A 23428-nucleotide genomic window follows, 5' to 3' on the forward strand; every position below is an offset into this window, starting at 1 on the left:
TAATATATCGGTCAGTTGATAAAACTTACATGTAACTAATATATCAGTCAGTTGATAAAACTTACATGTAACTAATATATCAGTCAGTTGATAAAACTTACATGTAACAAATATATCAGTCAGTTGATGAAACTAATATATAACTAATATATCAGTCAGTTGATAAAACTAATATATAACTAATGTATCAGTCACGTGATATAACTAATATATAACGAATATATCAGTCAGTTGATAAAGCATACATACAACTAATATATCAGACAGTTGATAAACTTATAAATCAATGATACAAGGATAACTTAGTGATTAGTATATATCTATAATTTTTCGTGATTTCGTGAAACATTAAAAGTATTAATTAACCCTAACGAAATTAGGGGTTTCACAAATTTAATGGTAGATGTAATTTTTTCTTAACGTTATTTTTATCATATGTCTATTTCAGGCGTGTATTTCTATCTATTCATAAACACGTAATTCAATTCTAAAAGTTCAAAATCCAACCGAATATGATAATCCTCATTTAATACAGCTGTTCTACTATGTTAAATGTTTGCTTGAAATCTAACTCTTTATTTGACTCGATGTGCTGTATGTCAAGCACGCGAGTTGTTAGTTCTACTAAGTGAGTTAAAAGGCCCACCATGCATTATTGAATCCCCTTAGCTAATGGAATGCAACGGCCCACCTTCTAGCATTGAAGTGGACGTCGGAACACTCTCCACATATTATTGACCCAATTGTGAAGAACGTGAACACAGTGTTTTCTCTTCGTGACGTCGGAAATTTGATTCAGTTTGATAAAAACTGACACATAGAACTGAGTACGATCCCCAGAATTACTGATTTTTAATTACACATCTCAGTTCTTGGTGGAATGTCTTTAATAAGGCTTATATAGTAAATTGAAAAAAAATATATCCAATTACAATACACAACAAATGAAACAAAGAATCAGATGTACTGTTATTTGAGTAACTAGGTTCAATACATTTGTATTCCTCTTTAGCTTAGTGCTGTCTTCTTGTAGAATAAAATGGTGGACAGTCATACGCGACCCCAGATCTTTGATTCCCCTAGGGTCCCTAGTGGTAAGAAAGCTGTTTAAGTTGAAGAGACTCTAGGAATATTGAAATGAAGTTGGAATTTGATCAGGTAACATTTGGGCCTGGCATGGCCAGGTGAGTTAAGGCGTTTGACTCATAATCTGAGGGACACGAGTTCGAATCCCCGTCGCACCAAACATGTTCGCCTTTTCAGCAGTGGGATTGTCAATATGTGACGGTAAATCCAACTAATCGTTGGTACAAGAGTAGCCCAAGAGTTGGCGGTGGATGATGATGACTAGCTGCCTTCCCTCTGGTCTTACACTGCTAAACTAGGGACGGCTAGCGTAGATAGTCCTCGAGTAGCTTTGCGCGAAATTCAAAACAAACAAGGTAACATTTGTTTTTTTATGTGTAGACATCCCTTTTTCTATAAAGCTCGTGCTTATTTCAATCCATTTTGAGGTCAGAACCTGTCATATAAATAACAATTACATTTCTCAGTTTCCATATTTCATGTTCACACCTTTCATGATTTAACACCCATAGCTTTGCCACCGGATTAACGTGGTGTAACACAGTCACCCTGATTTTAACCGCTCATATAACGACTGTGTGTTTTAGAAACTTCCAAATTATTGCTTTGTTATCTCTTGACTGATTTGAGATCTAATTACAATATTAAACTCAGGAAGTCAAACCTTTACACTGATGTATTTAGTCACGATTATGGCGCAGTGTACTTTGCTCTAATCGTGCCTAAAATCTATCAAGTGGCGCAGCTATTGAGTATTCCTTTATTTTTATTCTTCGATGTCGCTCTACTTGAAGTTATGTTAATTTTAATGGGCTTAGAACATTTGTACTTGATTGTAAAGTTGACATTTTCCCTTGTGACTCAGTGTTATTGTCAAGTGTGTTCACGTCGTCGGTTGGCCTTTTTTTGTCTTTAACGCATAATGTTTTCCCAGCAATTGGTAATGGAACGTTGTAGGAATTAGAGTTCTTTGAAAATAGAATAAATATTTTTAATTTTGTATTCTACCTTTGTCGGGTGGCATATTGTATAAAAATGAGTAAATTATTAATGTTTTAACCTATTTATTTTAGCATGAAATATAACTTGTTGGACATGTTCTGTTTTCTGTGGTTATCAAAACATCTTGGACAGGAAGTTTGTCATTTTTCCACATTTAACTTTGAATTTAAAAGTGAGGTGAGGTTGCTGGGAACATTTGCAAAGTCACTTCTTTTGTTTGACTACACACAATATACACCATAAATTTGGAACCACATAATTTCTGAAAATTTTCTGTCTATATAAAAAAGTTTCAAAATATGACATCAAACTGCCGCACGGGTATCTACAAAGACAACGTTTCTTGGTCATCTAATATTTTTGTCTAAAGTACTGACCAATGGTTATCCAATAAATTCATGTTACTTTACGAATATTAAAATATGGTAAACAGTTTCTATTTAAACTTATTGTTTGTTTACACAATAATTCTTGCTCCTGATGAGGATGGTTTAATCTTTCAAACTTCTGTTCATATGTTCTTTAATTTCTTCTATAAAACAGCTCAGCAAATAATTAAATAGGTTGTTGTTTACGCAGACTTCGACAAGACACATAAAAGTTGTAGCAGGAACATGTAACGACAAGTTCAAAGCGATAAATTCCTTTTAAGAAACTCAATGATTTCATCCACTGGTACGTTGGTGAACAAAGAATCAGTCCCAAAGCGTAATATTTTCTCTTTACTTGTTTAAGTGCTTCTTTATTTTTTTTCACAAAATCCTGCATTACTGAAAGCAGGTAAGCAGGTAATTCAGATACGTTCTAGCGTGTTTTCTTATAGCAAAGCCACATTGGGCTATTTGTACTAGCGGGGGGAGATACGTCCTAACTTAGATATACGGACAACATTTCGATCGTTTATCCATGGAATCAAAAAAGTTTTAATATTTTTTTCACAATCGTGTTAAATCAAATTAAACAAAATCCCCAAGGTGACATGAAACTAGGTGACATAAAACTAGGTGATATGAAACTAGGTGACATAAAACTAGGTGACATGAAACTAAGTGACATAAAACTAGGTGATATGAAACTAGGTGACATAAAACTAGGTGACATGAAACTAAGTGACATAAAACTAGGTGATATGAAACTAGGTGACATAAAACTAGGTGGCATAATGTTCAGAACATACGTTTACGTTTACTTATTTCAGACAGTTTAGAATGAGTTACAAAAATACAGTTAAAAATACATATGTTAGTTTTTGATTGTTTAAACTAAAACTTTTTTTGTGAAACTCCATTTTGAAAAAGAAAAAGTTAATTATTAAGTTAAAAGGGTTCGATGTAAATTAGCTATGTTTTATTCTCTTTAAAGCTTGTTTCGAACTGGACTAAAATTATTTATAATTTCGCGCAAAACTACACAAGGGCTTCTGCGCTAGCCGTCCCTAATTTAGCACTGTAAAACTAAAATGAAAGTGCCTAGTCATCACTACCCACCGTCAACTCTTGGGCTGCAATTTTACCAAATAATAGTGGAATTGACCGTCACATTATAACGCCTTCACGGCTGAAGGGGCGAGCATGTTTGGTGTTACACAGATACCAACCCACGATACAGATTATAAAGTGAGTGCTCTGATCACCCAGCCATGCCGGACAGTTGGGTTAACTTTCTCATTACAAGATAAATTATTTGATAATATATTTATTCATTCTAGCTGTTTATTAATTCTAAACTAAACAAGTAATTCATCTCAATCACTTTGTTTCTTATATTATTTAGCTATAATAATGTTGTTGTTTTGTTATGAACTATTTCTCTAATTGTTTGTGGCAAACGGTTTTTTAAAGAGATACCTTTGCACGTGTCATGGGGAATTTTACAATATATTTGTTAATAAAACGTTTCACTACGATGAATAGTTAGTATAATCAAAATAAGGCATGACTTTAGTTCATGTAGTTCCTGTTGCTTATGTGACAAACAACCGAAGATTAAATCCATCATAGGATAGTCATGACAAGTCTCTGTAGGTACATAATATTTGAGATCAAATGTACAGCTACGATATTTTAACATATTTACGTTATGGTATATCGAACAAATGAACTTCCTGGTCATCTGTACTTTATGGAGTGAAACAAAACGTCTGGTCTCGACATGGATAGGTGGTTAAGGCACTCGGCTCGTAATCTAAGGGTCGCGGGTTGAATCCCCGTCACACCAAACCTGTTACAATGTATCGCTCAATCCAACTGTTCGTTGGTAAAAGAGTAGCTAAGAGTTGACGGAGGGCGGTAATGACTAGCTGGCTTCTCTCTAGTCTTACACTGTTAAATTAGGGACATTTAGTACAGATAGCCCTCGTGTAGCTTTGCGTGCAATTCAAAATAAACCAAACGTCTAATTACATACAAGTTGTAATGGATAATTGAGATATGAATGACGTTATAAATAATTAACAAATTAGGTGACATGAAACTAGATGACACAAAACTAGGTGTCATAAAACTAGGTGATATGAAACTAGGTGACATAAAACTAGGTGTAATAAAACTAGGTGATATGAAACTAGGTGACATGAAACTAGATGACATGAAACTAGGTGTCATAAAACTAGGTGATATGAAACTAGGTGACATAAAACTAGGTGACATGAAACTATGTGACATAAAACTAGATGACATGAAACTAGGTGTCATAAAACTAGGTGATATGAAACTAGGTGACATAAAACTAGGTGTCATAAAACTAGGTGATATGAAACTATGTGACATGAAACTAGGTGTCATAAAACTAGGTGATATGAAACTAGGTGACATAAAACTAGGTGGCATAAAACTGGGTGACATAAAACTAGGTGACATGAAACTAGGTGATATGAAACTAGGTGACATAAAACTAGGTGACATGAAACTGGGTGATATAAAACTCAGTGTTGTTTGTTCCCTTTTTTAAGGGGAACTAAAACAAATCTACTTTTAACATATCGTAATGCGTGTGTCCAGCTAAGCTTGACACACTGACTAGCGTTGAAGGTCTGTTGTTTCCTGTATTTAGGACTACACGCGCGTGATGCTCACTAAACTTGCCGAAGAATATGGGAAAAAGTTATAAATCAACTGTTAATAATTTCTGTATTTTATCCCAGTTTGCAAAAACTGAGTTGTTGTTTTTTCTTAACTTAAAACCACACTTGTTAGAAATTTCGTTTCTTGTAACTACCAAATGTAACAAAAAGAACATTTAGATAGCGACATAAATTTTGTAAGATAGATTAATCAAATATCTTAAAAAACTAAAAAGACGTTGAAAAATAAAGAAGGAATTCTTATTGATGTACAGAGAGGAAACTGTGATAATATTTTTCTATTAAAGAAACAAGAAATTAAAAAAACATTGAAGTATTCTTATAAAACGTTACTTAAATGTAAATGAAGTCAATACGAACGTAAAAATAATCTGAAGAAAATTGAATAATTTTATCAGGTGAAACTGAAGAGTTTTTCCCTTCTGTATGTCACATATTATTAAAATTAAACAAATATATTGAAGTGAGACTCCTATACGACAAGAGTAAATGATCACTAAGATGTCATTTTTAATCAACATAGTTTTACATAAAGATGAACTCAACTCATTCAGTATTTCAATGACGAAACTTATCTATTATTTCATCAGCTATTCAGTTGCTCTGCAAGTTTCTTCAATCGGTTTAAATAAACAGAACTTATCTAATTAGTCTATGGATTTATACTGTTTACCTTTTGATAGAGATACTTTTATGTGTAATAAAACAATTGTTTGTACAGGTATATTTCTGTTATCTTGATAAAGAAATAATTAAATGAATAAATCAACCGTATTATCAGTTTCAGTCAGTATTATGCAAATAGTTTTCTTTAGCTGAACGAATTTCATATTTCTAGATTTTCTTCGGTCAAAACCAAAGATTGGACCCGGAACTGTCAGTTGCATACTTTATCACGTAAAATAAACGCATTTTGATACTGACAATGACGAGATGAGGATGGCTGTTCTTTTTCAGAAGCGTTTCTGGGTTTATTTTTAAATTTCGTGCAAAGTTACACGAGGACTACGTGCGCTAGCTGTCCCTAATTTAGCATTGTAAGACAAGAGAGAAGGCAGCTAGTCATCACCACCCACACTTTACTGCTGGGCTACTCTTTAACCAACGAATATTGGGATTGGCTATTGATTTATAACGCCCCCACGGCTGATAGGACGAGCAAGTTTAGTTGGACAGGGATTCTAACCTACGACACTCAGATTCTGAGTCGAGCGTCCTAACCACCTGGCCATTCTGGGGCCTGTTTCAAAAGTATTATTTTAATTTATAACATTAGCCAGTTTGATGTTACACTAAAGTGAATATCAAATGATAGATGCATAGAAGTAAGCTTACTTACCTTTTGAATTAAAAGATCTATTTACGTTTGCATATTCATAAATTGATGTATACAAGTACGTCAATTAAAATCAAAGACGAATGAATTCGACTGCTCTGTTTTGTAGTTTATTTTTTTGCTTACTTCTGAATAAGTTCCGTTTCGATTTAAACCAATGATTTGAATATCATAGTTTTTAAAGATTTTTTTATTATTTGATGATTTCATTTTCTTTATCCATTCGTACAGTTTGTGTGATAATTTTGTTCTTTCATTATTTTCTTACATTTACAGTTTAATATATTTTAGCATGTTACTTTATCTTTTGTCATATTCAGTTGCTTTATCTTTGATCGCAGATTACTTAGTCTTTCATTACTTTAAGGTCACTTTATTTTTGACCACTTTCAGGTCACTTTATCTTTCCTAATAACGACAAACCCTCGTGAAGTAAAAATGTAACCTCAAGATAGCTGGTACGGGTATTAGCCCTTCAATTAAAATTAAGTATAAAACAACGTTTAGGCCTAATATCCATACCAGCCGTCTTGAGAATACATTTTCACTATATCTTTGACAATCGATTGCTTAGCCTTTGATCGCATATCACTTAATCTTTGATCACGTTCAAATCACCTTATCTTTGATCACCAGTAATTTAGTCTGTGATCACGTTTACATTACTTTGTTTCTTTATCACTGATAAGGTAGTATTTGATCAGTGATCACTATAACATTGATAAAATCGATAATTTCGCATACATACCGCTTACCCACTACGGGAGGGGGGGGAGAGCTAAAATCATTTTATTGTATCAAATACAATTTTCAATGAAGCGAAATACGATAAAGACACCTTCTTCTGTCATTAAAAGCCACAATTGAAATCGATCTGAATTTTGATCTATGAATGTAGATCTGAATCGGGCTCGCAGAGCATGGGGTGTCATTTAAACTCTCACTTCGGAAAAAAAACAACAAAACATGCGCTATCGGAGGAAGAAGGAAAAAAAAAAGGAAAAGTGGGGAAGGAAAGAAAATATGGAAAAAATATGGATCAGACAGACAGACAGAAAACAAATAACCCTAAGAATATCAAGACTGGGATTTGACTTTTCTTTTTTTTTTTGGTCATTTTTTTTTACCGTCCGAGCTCCTGCATGTCAGTAAACAATTGAACAGTGGTTCGAGCGAGACGATGTAATGACAAATGTAATCTATATTATTTTATTTTATGTTACGTCTCATTATGGGTGATTGTTTGTTTGTTTGTTTGTTTTGAATTTCGCGCGAAACTACACGAGGGCTACCTGCGCTAGCCGTCCATAATTTAACTGTGTAAGACCAGAGGAAAGGCAGCTAGTCACCATCACCCACCGCCAACTCTTGGGCTACTTTTTTACCAACGAATAGTGGGATTGACCGTCACATTATAACGCCCCCACGGCTGAAAGGATCAGCATGTTTGGTGCGACGGGGATTCGAATCCGCGACCCTCAGATTACCAGTCGAACGCCTAACCCACCTGGTCATGCCGGGCCAATTATGGTTGAATAATGAATATATAGAATACTCTTTCTGATTTTCTAATTGGTATTTATAAGATAAATATATATATAAAGAATATATAAACAGGAAAAATTTCCGTGTTTATAATTAATATTTATCTTGTGATAAAGTTTTAGTTTAGAAGAAAAATAATTGTTTCTATTGTTGAGTTTTATTTAAATAATATTTTCTTAATTCTATTATTAAATATTTATTTTGATCTAAAATGCATTTATATTTTTTGAATAATTTAATAAAATATAAAGCGTTAATGTTTGACCATTTATTTGCGTAATTTAGTCTGACCAGGGGGTCCTTTGAATACTGAATCTATAGAAAATTTATGATTACGTTTTTTTGGATTCTTAATAACAAAGGAGAGGGTCAGGGTACTGAACCCCTCCAGTTGGGAAATCTGCCCTGTGGGCCTGATCTGCCCATTAAGTGTCGCTATTTCACGATTCATAATCTCAACTTTATGTAGATAACAGCTTTTCATCGTAGAAAGCTATTGGGAAGAGTCTTGTTATACATCAGTTTGGCAGGCATTTACTAGATATACACAGCTACCTCTGTCCTCATGGCTACATTACATTCATCGATAAAGCGAGCGGAGCGACTCACAGGATAAACAAAACAGCTCACTGGAGCCTTAGGCACACGTGCACGTGCTCTGTCTTACTTCGAAGACAGCCTTTAACGCAGGTAAATGCCTGCGTATAAGAGGTATTTTGATAACAACAACCATTGCGAATGATATACATTTTCTATACAAATTGAATCTGGGATGCAGGTGTCATGTTATTCCTGTGCTTAAAAGGCTCGGTATGGCCACGAGGTTAGGGCACTCGACTTGTAATCTGAGGGTCTCGGGTTCAAACCCCTATCACACCAAACATGCTCATCCTCTTAACCGTGAGGATGTTATAAGATCAAACGTATATGAAACACATTTATCACAGATAATCACTTGTAATCTGTGGCACCATGGTTAAGTTGTACTAGACTTATATGGTGTTTAACCACATTTTATTGAAGAACACAGCATGAATATAGTATTCGTTACACCATCAGATATACATCAAGGAAACCAGTATTGTGGCCGTATGATACATGATGCTATGAGACAATTTTTAATTAGCTTCTAATAACAATGAACGGGTTACGAAAGTAACTGAATTTTTTTATTATAATAGAATGAACACCGTATGCAAAATTAATACTTGTCTTGATATATACCTTACGGCCCGGCATGGCCAAGCGTGTTAAGGCGTTCGACTCGTAATCCGAGGGTCGCGGGTTTGAATCCCGGTCGCACCAAACATGCTCGCCCTCCCAGCCGTGGGGGCGTTATAATGTGACGGTCAATCCCACTATTCGTTGGTAAAAGAGTAGCCCAAGAGTTGGCGGCGGGTGGTGATGACTAGCTGCCTTCCCTCTAGTCTTACACTGCTAAATTACGGACTGCTAGCACAGATAGCCCTCGAGTAGCTTTGTGCGAAATTCAAAAACAAACAAAAAATTGTTGTCGCAATAGATACAACAGATAGATAGCCTAATGTGACTTTGTTCTACAACGAACAAACACTTGTCTGTTTTATTTGTGTTTTTATTTATATTCCGTTTGTGTATTTTGAATCATTACTGTAGTTCCCATTAAAGTGTTGTTTTATCGTTTGTTTATTTATGAATAAACACCATATTGTTTTACTTTAATATAGCATCTTATAGTGATTTGGAAGTATTTTGATTATCAGTTTGTTTGTATCTTCCCACCAAACGGTATTAATATCTTACCAAAGGATTTTATGGATTTCAATATAGACTATACGCAAAAGTTAGACATTATTTTTAACGCCTGTTTTTGTTGGAACATAGCTAACCCACATTATCATAGTTGCTAACAACGTTTTATAAGGTTGATGAGACCGAATTTCATGGCACGTTTCAAGTATATTTCATTTAAAACAAAAAAAAACGGAACTCCGTTCCTTACCGCTCTCCGTCAACATCACCCAGGATCAATACCAGGAGAGCAATCCACTACGTGTCTCTGTTGACTGACAGATCGAGCAGTCCGCCCGCCTATAAGGTAACTGTTGAAACTGCCTGGTTAGTTCTCCTAAGTTCTTCGAAATGTAAGTACTATTGGAACATCGCTCCTTGAATCTCCTGGCCTTTCGCTAATTCCCTTTACTACTATAGCAATCGGAGTTCTTTATTAGCAAGACATCTAATTCAATTATCCTGGGCTCCTTAAAACAGTTTGACTCTCACTCTCTCTCTCTACCGGCAATTACTGGACTATGTTTATAGAACGATGGTGGTTGTGTATGTTTATTGGTGTTTCTGCTGTTTGTTAACCATAGTTTCCGCTGCCTGGCTTAAACAAGAGCCAGCGTCGAAAGATAACCCATTCGGTAAGAGATATTTATCATGTTACAAATAATTGCTTCCTAAATAAAGGTAATAAATACTTTTTAACCGAAACTCTTAACAATATTAACATTGGTTAATACAGAATTGAAAGTAATAAATATTATTATAATCGACTCTAATTGTCTTTCAATAAACCACTTCGTTTGTAGAAATGAAAAAGAAACAACAATAGTATTTTAGCCCTATTTTGGTACGACCAATAATGTTCACTAATTATATTTATTATTATTTTCACACATTACTGCCTTATTAAAATTCTAAGCTTCTAAAATATACCGCGTAGTTATCAATTGCCTTGTTATGGTCTGGATTATTTGATACAATTTAAAATGTCTCCATATACAATTAAAATATAAACGGCTCTTTGTCGAACGTACATAATACACAAACGACTCATACTACAAAGATAAAAATATTCAGATATGTTTGAAACTCAGACAGGTAGGTAGCAACATTAATTGGTTTAATTTAGTCACATTTCCGCCAAACAAAGTGTTCCAAAATAACTGTAGTTGAAGTTCTGAAAATCATATACTTCTAAAGTCCAGGAGACTTAAAATCTATAATTTCTATAATTATCATCGTGTCTTATGGTATATTTCTTATGTATTTTGTAAAGAATCCCTTAATTAATATTTTGTAAAGCTAAGATGAGGTATCGCATGCTTTTGAATGAATATGTTACGTTATATTTTCTTTTACATTTACGTCCAAAGTACAAGGAAAATGAAAAAGACAACACTAATGATTAGATACATTTAACTTAGGATTTTGTGTGTGGCTGACTTGTGTTGAGAAACGAAAATAAATGAATTTTTACTCTGAGTTTTAGGTCACGTCTAAATGTATATAGGTATATATATATATTTTTTTTTTTCTGTTTTACTTGGCTTTAACGACCAAATTCTGTTCCCATAACGTCACCTTTCCAAACTTGTTATTTTCCCAACCAAATTTAGAAGGAAAAACGTTTATAAACTGAATTCGGTAAGTTTAGATGCAGTAATTTTGTATAAATTCGGTTCAGTTGAATGCATGTAAGTTTCTACATGTCCTCTCATTTACGTCTTGCTCTGAAGACAGAAACTACAGTGATGCATAATGATATTGTATAGTGACTTTAACCCTTGAGCATTCTTTAAGCTGCTAGCACCAAATCATTTTGTAAGATTCTTTTTCTCTGACCTGGATTTCAAAAAAAATAATTTAATTAAGTAAATGTGGTAATACATGTTTTCTTATTCTCATATTTTAACGTTTTAACTTGGTCTGATGATTAGGGGTGCTTGACAAGAAATTTGAGGGTCGCGAATTCGAACATACTAGCTCCCCGCTAGTACAGCGGTATGTCTTCGGATTTACAACGCTAAAATCGGCTGTTCGATTCCTCTCGGTGGGCTAAGCAGATAGCCCGACGTGGCTTTGCCATAAGAAAAACTCGTCCTTTCAGCCATCACGACCTTATAATGTGACGTTCAATCCCACTATTCGTTGATAAAAGAGTAGCTTAGGAGCTGGCTGCAGATGATGTTGGCAAGTTGCCAGAAGATATCGCTTTCAAATTAGGAACGGCTAGCGCAGATAGCCCTCGTGTAGTTTTGGGCGTAATTAAAGCTACAACTTTGGTTGTTATTACTTGTCATCAGTAAGCGGTTACGTAGTTTGTTTAGAAATATGTTTTTTTCCAATCTCTGTGAAATGCGTCTTGCTTTATCGCACAGGAAAACCTCTCATATCCTCAACCTAATCTTTCCTAATATTTTCAAAATGTTTTGCAGTCTTTGTAGGCCTAGAAAATAAAAAAAAAGTTCTGAAATTAACCACAATAACTAAAACCTTCCGATAAGATAAATAGTTCTACGTACAACAACAATTAGATTGCTTTCTACTGCAGGTCACTCGATGCATAAATCATACTAATTTCACTAACAATTCGAAGTAACGAAATCACGTGATCCCCTTATAACCAATCAAATTTGAAAGTAAAATTGTGTGTAATGTTAAACGCAGAAACAAAAAGTTGAATTCAATAAATATCAAACGTGAAATTTTTCGGTAGTGTTTAGTATTTGAGCGCGTGTGTGTTTTTTATAGCAAACCTCTATCTGGTGATCTGCTGTGTCACCGAGAGGAATTGAATCCCTGATTTTAGCGTTTTAAATACGACGACTTACCGCTGTTCCAGCGAAGGACTAATAATTGAGTTGACAGACTGTTAAATAAAATAGTTCTTAATTTTACTACCAACAGGAGGAATAAAAAAATAAAAAAGCGAAATTTTTTTTTCGAAGTCTAAAATAACTTAGCAAATTATTTGTCTTTACGTGATTTAAGGGCGATTAGATCGAAATGAAAATGCTACTCGAATTAGTTTGTCTATCCGCGTTTGGAAGAGGTTTTGTTTCTTTCATTTTTAAACTTTGCGCAAAGGTACACGAGGGCTATCTGCGCTAGCCGTCAGTAATTTAGAAGTGTAAGACTAGAGGAAAGGCATTTAGTCATCGTCACCCACCGCCAACTATTGGGTTGCTCTTTTACCAACGAATAATGGGATTGATCGTAACATTTATAACATCCCCACGACTGAAAGGACGAGAATATTTAGTGCGACCAGGATTCGAACCCGCGACCCTCAGATTTCATAGCTTTGTACCTAGACAGCATCATGAAGTCACGTTTAGATGCTTAAGACAATACGATTGTTTTTTACTGTTCTAACCTTTGAATAATACCAAAGTTTCACAAGGGTTTGAACGAGAATTTGACTTAAATAGAAAATTAAATAAATCATTTAGAGACTTTTTTATAAAGTAGATAATCAGTACCTTCAATACACTAACACTATTTGTACTGTAACAGTATATTCCTACGTTAAGTTCATAGATCATAACCAGTTCGTAGAATCGAATTTTAAGCAATAAAAGCTTTAGTCAAAACAACTAGATTAATTGTACAAATCTTTGGTTTATTTGTTTGTAGTTAGGCACAAAAGGTCGTCATGGCCAGGTGGGTTAAGATGTTCGACTTGTAATGTGAAGGTCGCGGGTTCGAATCCTGGTCGCACCGAGCATGCTCGCCCTTTCAGCCGTGGGGCCTTATGCGGTCACGGTCAATTCCACTATTCGTTGGTAAAAGAGTAACCCCACAGTTGACGCCGGGTGGTGATAACCAGCTGCCGGCCCTCTAGTGTTACACTGCTAAATTAGAGTCGTGTATATTAAAGAGTAATTCAAAAAGAACAACACAATAAAGGAGGGGAATTCTTGGAAATGTATTATTGACGTTAAGTAAAAACTGAATATTTTTATCGAACAGTTCGATCTCATCCATTTCAACCCATGCGAGGTAGACGCCCTATTCTGGTAATGTGGTTATTTAAAAATACAAATAAAGCAGAACCACAAGTGAACGAAGACTGCGAAACGATACTTGTAGGTGAAGAATAAAACAAATCAATAATTTACGACGTCGTTTTGAGACTGTAGTCAATTACTTCAGTAACTGCTACAAATTCCTATAAAAAAAAACAAAATTTATCACTCGCGGATAGATTACCTACGAGAACAATCTTCCAAAAGCACAGTAATAATGAAGAAGCTTTGTAGAATGGACAGCAAATGCCTGTTGTGGAGACACAAGAGTAGAGGGCGCCGTTTCGAAAGTCTTCTGTCTTTCGTCTTCAAGTAAGTGTGTGTGTAGGTGTTGTCGGTCTTTTATAGTGTCCGACATCATGAATACTCTGCCAAAACAATCTATCAAAGAATAAGCACAATAATAACTTACATTTATACAGCTATAAAAGAGATTGCCAAGAATATATTAAGCATTTTTCTGCAGATTTTGTGAAAACACGTTACACATTCTGTTGCTTTTGATTACATAAATAAAAATCTATAATATGACATGAGAATTATATGTAGTTAAATTTGAAATCGCTTTCACTATATTTGTAAATTTCGTATACTGAGTTTACGAATACCAAACAATTCTTTTCACGTTCTGTATCCTTCTGTTTCTTGTTATACGACCTTTGACTGTAGTTATGTTCATAATTGTGTTGATTAATTTCAAATGTTTAATTTTTCATTAAATAAATATAACATTTAATGTTATATTTATTTTACTATTTATTATACCTTCTTCACCACCCTAATCAATCCTTTACCTATTACAATGTGTTTATGTCTTTGTGTTAACAATAGTGTTAATAGTGTTGATTGAAAATACATTAATGTTATTTTATTTCGTTAACCTTCCTAGTACAGTGTAACCACTGTTGTCCTACAGAGTAATATTAATACAGTGTAACCATTGTTGTCCTACATAATAATTTTAGTACAGTGTAACCACTGTTGTCCTACGTAATAATTTTAGTACAGTGTAATTACTGTTGTCCTACAGAATAATCTTAGTACAGTGTAACCACTGTTGTCCTACAGAGTAATTTTAGTACAGTGTAACCACTGTTGTCGTACAGAATAATTTTATTACAGTGTAACCACTGTTGTCCTACAGAATAATTTTAGTACAGTGTAACCACTGTTGTGTTACAGAATAATTTCAGTAGAGTGTAACCACTGTTGTCTTACAGAATAATTTTAGTATAGTGTAACCACTGTTGTCTTACAGAGTAATTTTAGTACAGTGTAACCATTGTTGTCCTACATAATAATTTTAGTACAGTGTCACCACTGTTGTCCTACATAATAATTTTAGTACAGTGTAACCACTGTTGTCCTACGTAATAATTTTAGTACAGTGTAATTACTGTTGTCCTACAGAATAATCTTAGTACAGTGTAACCACTGTTGTCCTACAGAGTAATTTTAGTACAGTGTAACCACTGTTGTCGTACAGAATAATTTTATTACAGTGTAACCACTGTTGTCCTACAGAATAATTTTAGTACAGTGTAACCACTGTTGTGTTACAGAATAATTTTAGTACAGTGTAACCACTGTTGTTTTACAGAATAATTTTAGTATAGTGTAACCACTGTTGTCTTACAGAGTAATTTTAGTACAGTGTAACCATTGTTGTCCTACATAATAATTTTAGTACAGTGTCACCACTGTTGTCCTACGTAATAATTTTAGTACAGTGTAATTACTGTTGTCCTACAGAATAATCTTAGTACAGTGTAACCATTGTTGTCCTACATAATAATTTTAGTATAGTGTAACCACTGTTGTCCTACAGAGTAATTTTAGTACAGTGTAACCACTGTTGTCGTACAGAATAATTTTATTACAGTGTAACCACTGTTGTCCTACAGAGTAATTTTAGTACAGTGTAACCACTGTTGTCCTACAGAATAATTTTAGTACATTGTAACCACTGCTGTCCTACATAATAATTTTAGTACAGTGTAACCACTGTTGTCCTACGTAATAATTTTAGTACAGTGTAACCACTGTTGTCCTACGTAATAATTTTAGTACAGTGTAACCACTGTTCTCTTGCCTAAAATTTTCGTTTCTTAACATCTGATTTTATCATGTATATTGAAGTCATATTTTAATAAAAGTTTCAGCACTGTGGTGTATTGAGAAGTATTAAGACTCGTCCTCCCAGCCGTGGGGGCGTTATAATGTGACGGTCAATCCCACTATTCGTTGGTAAAAGAGTAGCCCAAGAGTTGGCGGTGGGTCGTGATGACTAGCTGCCTTCCCTCTAGTCTTACACTACTAAATTAGGGACGGCTAGGTGCAGTGGGCTAACAACCTACTCACTTAAATTCCTGTTACAGAAACCGCAAGTGATGCGGCCCTATGTTCTTTGATGGAATCGAGTGGTAGAATAGAATAGATAGATAGGTGTATTAAGAAGTATTTGTACATAGTATTAGAACAGAAGTCAAATTGCAATTCAAGAAATACAGTAATTCAAAGATTTTCGGAAAGCGTATATACTTTTATTTGGGTGAATTTTGAATATGAAAGGCTTTGTTCTGTTTTAGAAGTCAGCAAGCAGTATTACCTACAAAGTTGTAACGTTTTCTAGAGAGATCCAAACATTCGAGCACTTTCGTACAGTTAATTATTTAGGCGCTTAAGACAATAAATTTCTTCATGAAAATATTAAATGAGTGTTATGAAATACACAGGTACGGATGTCGACATTACACGCAGTATGAGTTAGTCATGAAAACTAGACAATCATAAACTAAAGTCTTTGTGTCAGGTTTAGTTTGTGCCAAAGAGCGCTTTAAACCTTTCACAGTTCCATTAAATTAACTGAAGACTGCTTCACTACCCAAATACGTTTCCTGGATATAAACCTGACAATGGTATTCTACGTATCGATTTGCCCTGAAAACCAACGGATAAACCTCAAAATTTATATCATCAAAGCTATTACCCTCCATACACTAAACACAATATCACATTCAATTGGGTACTTAGATTATAGAAGATATTCTACAACACTGAAAACTGTGACCGTCACATTAAATCTTTGAAACAGACTATGACTGAAAGATTGTATAAACAAAACACGATCACCCAACACCTTGACAAAGTTAATAATATACCGCGTGGATCTGTCTTGAAATAATTATACAAAACTAAATCTTCAAGTTTTCAGTTGGTTATTACCTATCATCCAAAACTAAAAACCCATCCTAGATACTGAAGAAACACCTTTTCCTCCTTCAACCTAATGATCGACTAAATTACATTTATACAGAAGTTCCTGCTGTTTCTACCAGCAAAAATAACATTTTGTATTCACACTTAGTTCTCGCTAAAGTATGATGACATCCTTTAAGATGACATCCTTGCTGTGGTAACCAATGACAAATCTGTGAGCTCGTGCAGAAAATGAAGACATTTTCCCATAAAAACGCTCTCGACTCGTAATCTGAGGGTCTCGGGTTCGAATCCCCGTCCCATCAAACATGCTCGTCCTTTCAGCTGTGGGGGCGTTACAAAGTTACAGTCAATCTCACTTTTCATTGGTAAAAGAGTACCCCAAGAGTTGACAATGGGTGGTAAAAAACTACCTGTCTTCCTTCCCTCTGGTCTTAAATTGCTAAATTGGAGACGGCTAGCGTATGTAGTTCACGTGTAGCTTTGTTCGAAATTCAAAAACAAATCCGATAAAGACAACCAAAGCAGTGTAATTCTAAAGCACTGAACCCATAACCTGATCTACAAATAGCGTTATTTACTTAATCCTATGTTGCAAATGCAACTTACAATACGTTTGGTCAAACCGAAACAACTGAAAAGAAACGTTTTAATTAATAAAAACAAAGAACTCTCAATCCCAAAACACATTAACATTAAAAATGTATCTCAGAACAGCTGGAGAGTCTCTTGAAGATACCAAACTGACGGGAACAGGTACAAATGTTACATCTAACACAAACAGGGAAATGAAGAAACATACTTAGTTAAATTCACTTTAGATTATGAATATTATTAATTGTTTAATTTCTCTATATCAATGTTTTATCATATATACATTGCGTAAAATTATTTTCTCTATGTCCTGCTACCTCTTGCCGCTATGCTATTTTTGTCCTTCACTTATTTATTTTTGTTTTATATTTATAGAAATTAGTTTGTTTGTTTTGAATTTCGCGCAAACTTACTCGAGGGCTATCTGCGCTAACTCTCCCTAATTTAGCAGTGTAAGACTAGAGGGAAAGCAGCTAGTCATCACCACCCACCGCCACCTCTTGGGCTACTCTTTTACCAACGAATAGGGGAATTAACCGTCATTTATAACGCCCCCACGGATGAAAGGGCGGCCATGTTTGGCGCGACAGGTATTCGAACCCGCGACCTTCGTTGGTAAAAGAGTAGCCCAAGAGTTGGCAGTGGGTAGTGATAACAAGCTGCCTTCCCTCTAGTCTTACACTCCTAAATTAGGGACGGCTAGCACAGATAGCCCTTGTATAGCATTGCGCAAAATTCAAAAACAAAGAAAAACAAACTATCTAATGTTAGTTTACCTTTGGCATAAGAGTAAACATTTTGAAAATTAGCACTATAACCAGATATGCACATAACTTATCTCTCAAAAATATAATATATTTAGAAGTCACGTGTTAACACTGTAGGAAACAGTGCTTGATGTAAATATTCATTGAGATGTGAAAGAACTTGTGACACACCAAGAAATATGGTGCATTTTAAAGATCACTGATACCATGATTCCAACTCATATCCACTCAGAGAAAATGGAATGAAAGTCCAACGAAGCGTACACGGCTGGATGATGCTAATATAAATCGCTCTGATTTACGTAAAGATCTGTAAGCAACACAGCTAAAAACTTATAGCAAAGTTCAATACTCTAGGTCAGTTAATACATAAAAGACCAGATTCTCAAAAAGAATTGTTATCGGATACTCAAGTGCTGCTACTGTCAGAAAAACGAAAGATAAATAGAAATATGCCTCACCTTCTTGGTTTGCTTTTCTCTTTCGAACGGAAAATTTATTTTAAACTAGATAAATTTATTATTTTTATGGTTGTATTTCAAAAGATAGGATGTCATAAAATTATATATGGAACCATGTTTAGGTGGGATGAGATATATTGAAATATTCAAACTTTTAATTGTAAGTCGAGGTTATATTCCATGCTCATATTTTTATTCAAATTATTATGAGTCGTTGTTATAATAAACAAGTATTTCAGCAGTTTGTTTCAGAGGAAATAATACGCTCTCTCGTTTTGACCACCAGGGTGCACTTTGCAAGAATGAACATTTTTTTTGTGATAAAGTTCAAAATAAATAAATAATTGTATATTTCTGATAACTAATAATTTAAGCTTAATAAAGAAATTCCAGTTTTATCTATACTTAAATATATAATTTAGATTAATTATTAGGCGTTTCATAAACTTAGCCGAAATTCATTAGAATTACATTTAGAATAAAAATAATAAATATTTACCATTAAACTCTCTACAGTTTAAACTACTAAGACCGATGTAATTATAGAACAAATTATCATAAATTATCTTTGAGGTTTTACGTCGTATTATCAAGTGTTCCAATAGCGTTACATTTTCTGGCGTAATCAGTACCTGACGGTGGGTGATGGTGACCAGCTACCTTCCCTATAAACTTACACTGCTAAATTAGGGACGGCTAGCGCAGAAAGCCCTCGTTGTAACTTTACGCGAAATTCAAACCAAACCAAATTAAATCAGTACCTATATAAGTAATTGTTATCTTAGTTCACAAAGTGCGTTTCTCAGAACTTCAACGTTATATACATATATATATTGAAATATCTCAGAACTTTAAAGCTCAGTATAAAATAATAAGATTGATTAATTAACATAATAATTAATTAATTAACTCAGGAAACAAAAAAACTGGAGTGTAAACATTATTTCCGTTATTAAAACGAGTATTAATTTGACATCCAAAGTTATTTTGAACATTATTTATTATTTCATGTGTTGTTCTATTATCACAAACCTCTTTATTCGAGTATTATTCTGTCATCATAAACTTCTTTATTCTAGTGTTATCGTATCATCACAAAATTCTTTATTCAAGTTTTGTTCAGTAATCACAAACTTCTACATTCAAGTGTTATTCTGTCACCACAGACTTCTACATTCAAGTGTTATTCTGTCACCACAGACTTCTACATTCAAGTGTTATTCTGTCACCACAAAATTCTTTATTCAAGTGTATTTTATTATTAAAAAAATCATTCTTCAGGTGTTATTCTATTATTACAAAATTATTTGTTCAAGTTTTGTTCTATTATTACAAAATTATTTGTTCAAGTTTTATTCTATTATCACAAACTTCTTTAGTCAAGTTTAATTCTGTCATTACAAAATTTTTATTCAAGTGTTGTTCTGTCATCACAAATTTGTTTAACTAGTTAGATATTCTCTCTGCACAAACTTCATTAGTCAGTTAATATTCTCTCTGCACAAACTTCATTAGTCAGTTGATATTCTATCATCACAAACTTCATTAGTCAGTTGATATTCTATCATCACAAACTTCATTAGTCAGTTGATATCCTATCATCACAAACTTCATTAGTCAGTTCATATTCTATCATCACAAACTTCATTAGTCGGTTGCTATCCTATCATCACAAACTTATTTAGTCAGTTGATATTCTATCATCACAAACTTATTTAGTCAGTTGATATTCCATCATCACAAACTTCATTAGTCAGTTGATATCCTATCATCACAAACTTCATTAGTCAGTTGATATTCCATCGTCACAAACTTATTTAGTCAGTTGATATTCTATCATCACAAACTTATTTAGTCAATTGATATTCTATCATCACAAACTTATTTAGCCAGTTCATATCACATCATCACAAACTTATTTAGTCAGTTGATATTCTATCATCACAAACTTATTTAGTCACTTGATATTCTATCATCACAAACTTATTTAGTTAGTTGATGTTCTATGATCACAAACTTATTTAGTCAGTTGATATTCTATCATCACAAACTTATTTATTCAGTTGATATTCCATCATCACAAACTTCATTAGTCAGTTGATATTCCATCGTCACAAACTTATTTAGTCAGTTGATATTCTATCATCACAAACTTATTTAGTCAATTGATATTCTATCATCACAAACTTATTTAGTCAGTTGATATTCTATCATCACAAACTTATTTAGTCAGTTGATATTCTATCATCACAAACTTATTTAGTCAGTTGATATTCTATCATCACAAACTTATTTAGTCAGTTGATATTCTATCATCACAAAGTTATTTAGTCAGTTGATATTCTATCATCACAAAGTTATTTAGTCACTTGATATTCTATCATCACAAAGTTATTTAGTCACTTGATATTCTATCACCACAAACTTATTTAGTCAGTTGATATTCTATCATCACAAACTTAGTTAGTCACTTGATATTCTATCATCACAAACTTATTTAGTTAGTTGATGTTCTATGATCACAAACTTATTTAGTCAGTTGATTTTCTATCATCACAAACTTCATTAGTCAGTTGATATTCTATCATCACAAACTTTGTTAGTCAGTTGATATTCTATCATCACAAACTTATTTAGTCAATTGATATTCTATCATCACAAACTTATTTAGTCACTTGATATTCTATCATCACAAACTTATTTAGTCACTTGATATTCTATCATCACAAACTTATTTAGTCAGTTGATATTCTATCATCACAAAGTTATTTAGTCACTTGATATTCTATCATCACAAAGTTATTTAGTCACTTGATATTCTATCATCACAAAGTTATTTCGTCACTTGATATTCTATCATCACAAAGTTATTTAGTCACTTGATATTCTATCATCACAAACTTATTTAGTCAGTTGATATTCTATCATCACAAACTTATTTAGCCAGTTGATATTCTATCATCACAAACTTATTTAGTCACTTGATATTCTATCATCACAAACTTATTTAGTCAGTTCATATTCTATCATCACAAACTTATTTTGTCAGTTGATGTTCTATCATCACAAACTTATTTAGTCACTTGATATTCTATCATCACAAACTTATTTAGTCACTTGATCTTCTATCATCAAAAACTTATTTAGTCACTTGATATTTTATCATCACAAACTTATTTAGTCAGTTGATATTCTGTCATCACAAACTTATTTAGTCAGTTGATATTCTACCATCACAAACTTATTTTATCAGTTGATATTTTACAATCACAAACTTATTTAGTCAGTTGATATTCTATCATCACAAACTTATTTAGTCAGTTGATTTTCTATCATCACAAACTTCATTAGTCAGTTGATATTCTATCATCACAAACTTATTTAGTCAGTTGATATTCTATCATCACAAACTTAGTTAGTCACTTGATATTCTATCATCACAAACTTATTTAGTTAGTTGATGTTCTATGATCACAAACTTATTTAGTCAGTTGATTTTCTATCATCACAAACTTCATTAGTCAGTTGATATTCTATCATCACAAACTTCATTAGTCAGTTGATATTCTATCATCACAAACTTATTTAGTCAGTTGATATTCTATCATCACAAACTTAGTTAGTCACTTGATATTCTATCATCACAAACTTATTTAGTTAGTTGATGTTCTATGATCACAAACTTATTTAGTCAGTTGATTTTCTATCATCACAAACTTCATTAGTCAGTTGATATTCTATCATCACAAACTTATTTAGTCAATTGATATTCTATCATCACAAACTTATTTAGTCACTTGATATTCTATCATCACAAACTTATTTAGTCAGTTGATATTCTATCATCACAAAGTTATTTAGTCACTTGATATTCTATCATCACAAAGTTATTTAGTCACTTGATATTCTATCATCACAAACTTATTTAGTCACTTGATATTCTATCATCACAAACTTATTTAGTCAGTTCATATTCTATCATCACAAACTTATTTAGTCACTTGATATTCTATCATCACAAACTTATTTTGTCAGTTGATGTTCTATCATCACAAACTTATTTAGTCACTTGATATTCTATCATCACAAACTTTTTTAGTCACTTGATATTCTATCATCACAAACTTATTTAGTCAGTTGATATTCTATCATCACAAAGTTATTTAGTCACTTGATATTCTATCATCACAAAGTTATTTAGTCACTTGATATTCTATCATCACAAACTTATTTAGTCACTTGATATTCTATCATCACAAACTTATTTAGTCAGTTCATATTCTATCATCACAAACTTATTTAGTCACTTGATATTCTATCATCACAAACTTATTTTGTCAGTTGATGTTCTATCATCACAAACTTATTTAGTCACTTGATATTCTATCATCACAAACTTTTTTAGTCACTTGATATTCTATCATCAAAACTTATTTAGTCACTTGATATTTTATCATCACAAACTTATTTTGTCAGTTGATATTCTGTCATCACAAACTTATTTAGTCAGTTGATATTCTACCATCACAAACTTATTTTAT

At 33.2% G+C, this 23428-nt stretch overlaps 1 protein-coding gene across 1 annotated transcript in view; it reads left to right on the plus strand.

Annotated features, from left to right (window-relative positions):
• The first annotated feature begins 10142 nt into the window (after positions 1-10142).
• Positions 10143-23428, plus strand: part of LOC143231294 (synaptogenesis protein syg-2-like) — a 124794-nt gene continuing 111508 nt past the window's right edge. The window contains exon 1 of the mRNA XM_076465844.1: positions 10143-10456. Within this exon, the coding sequence (XP_076321959.1) occupies positions 10357-10456 (100 nt within the window). The 5' untranslated portion in view covers positions 10143-10356. The remainder of the gene's footprint in view (positions 10457-23428) is intronic.

The sequence above is a fragment of the Tachypleus tridentatus genome, chromosome 11 (genome assembly GCF_004210375.1).
Source record: "Tachypleus tridentatus isolate NWPU-2018 chromosome 11, ASM421037v1, whole genome shotgun sequence".
NCBI classification, from domain to species: domain Eukaryota; kingdom Metazoa; phylum Arthropoda; class Merostomata; order Xiphosura; family Limulidae; genus Tachypleus; species Tachypleus tridentatus.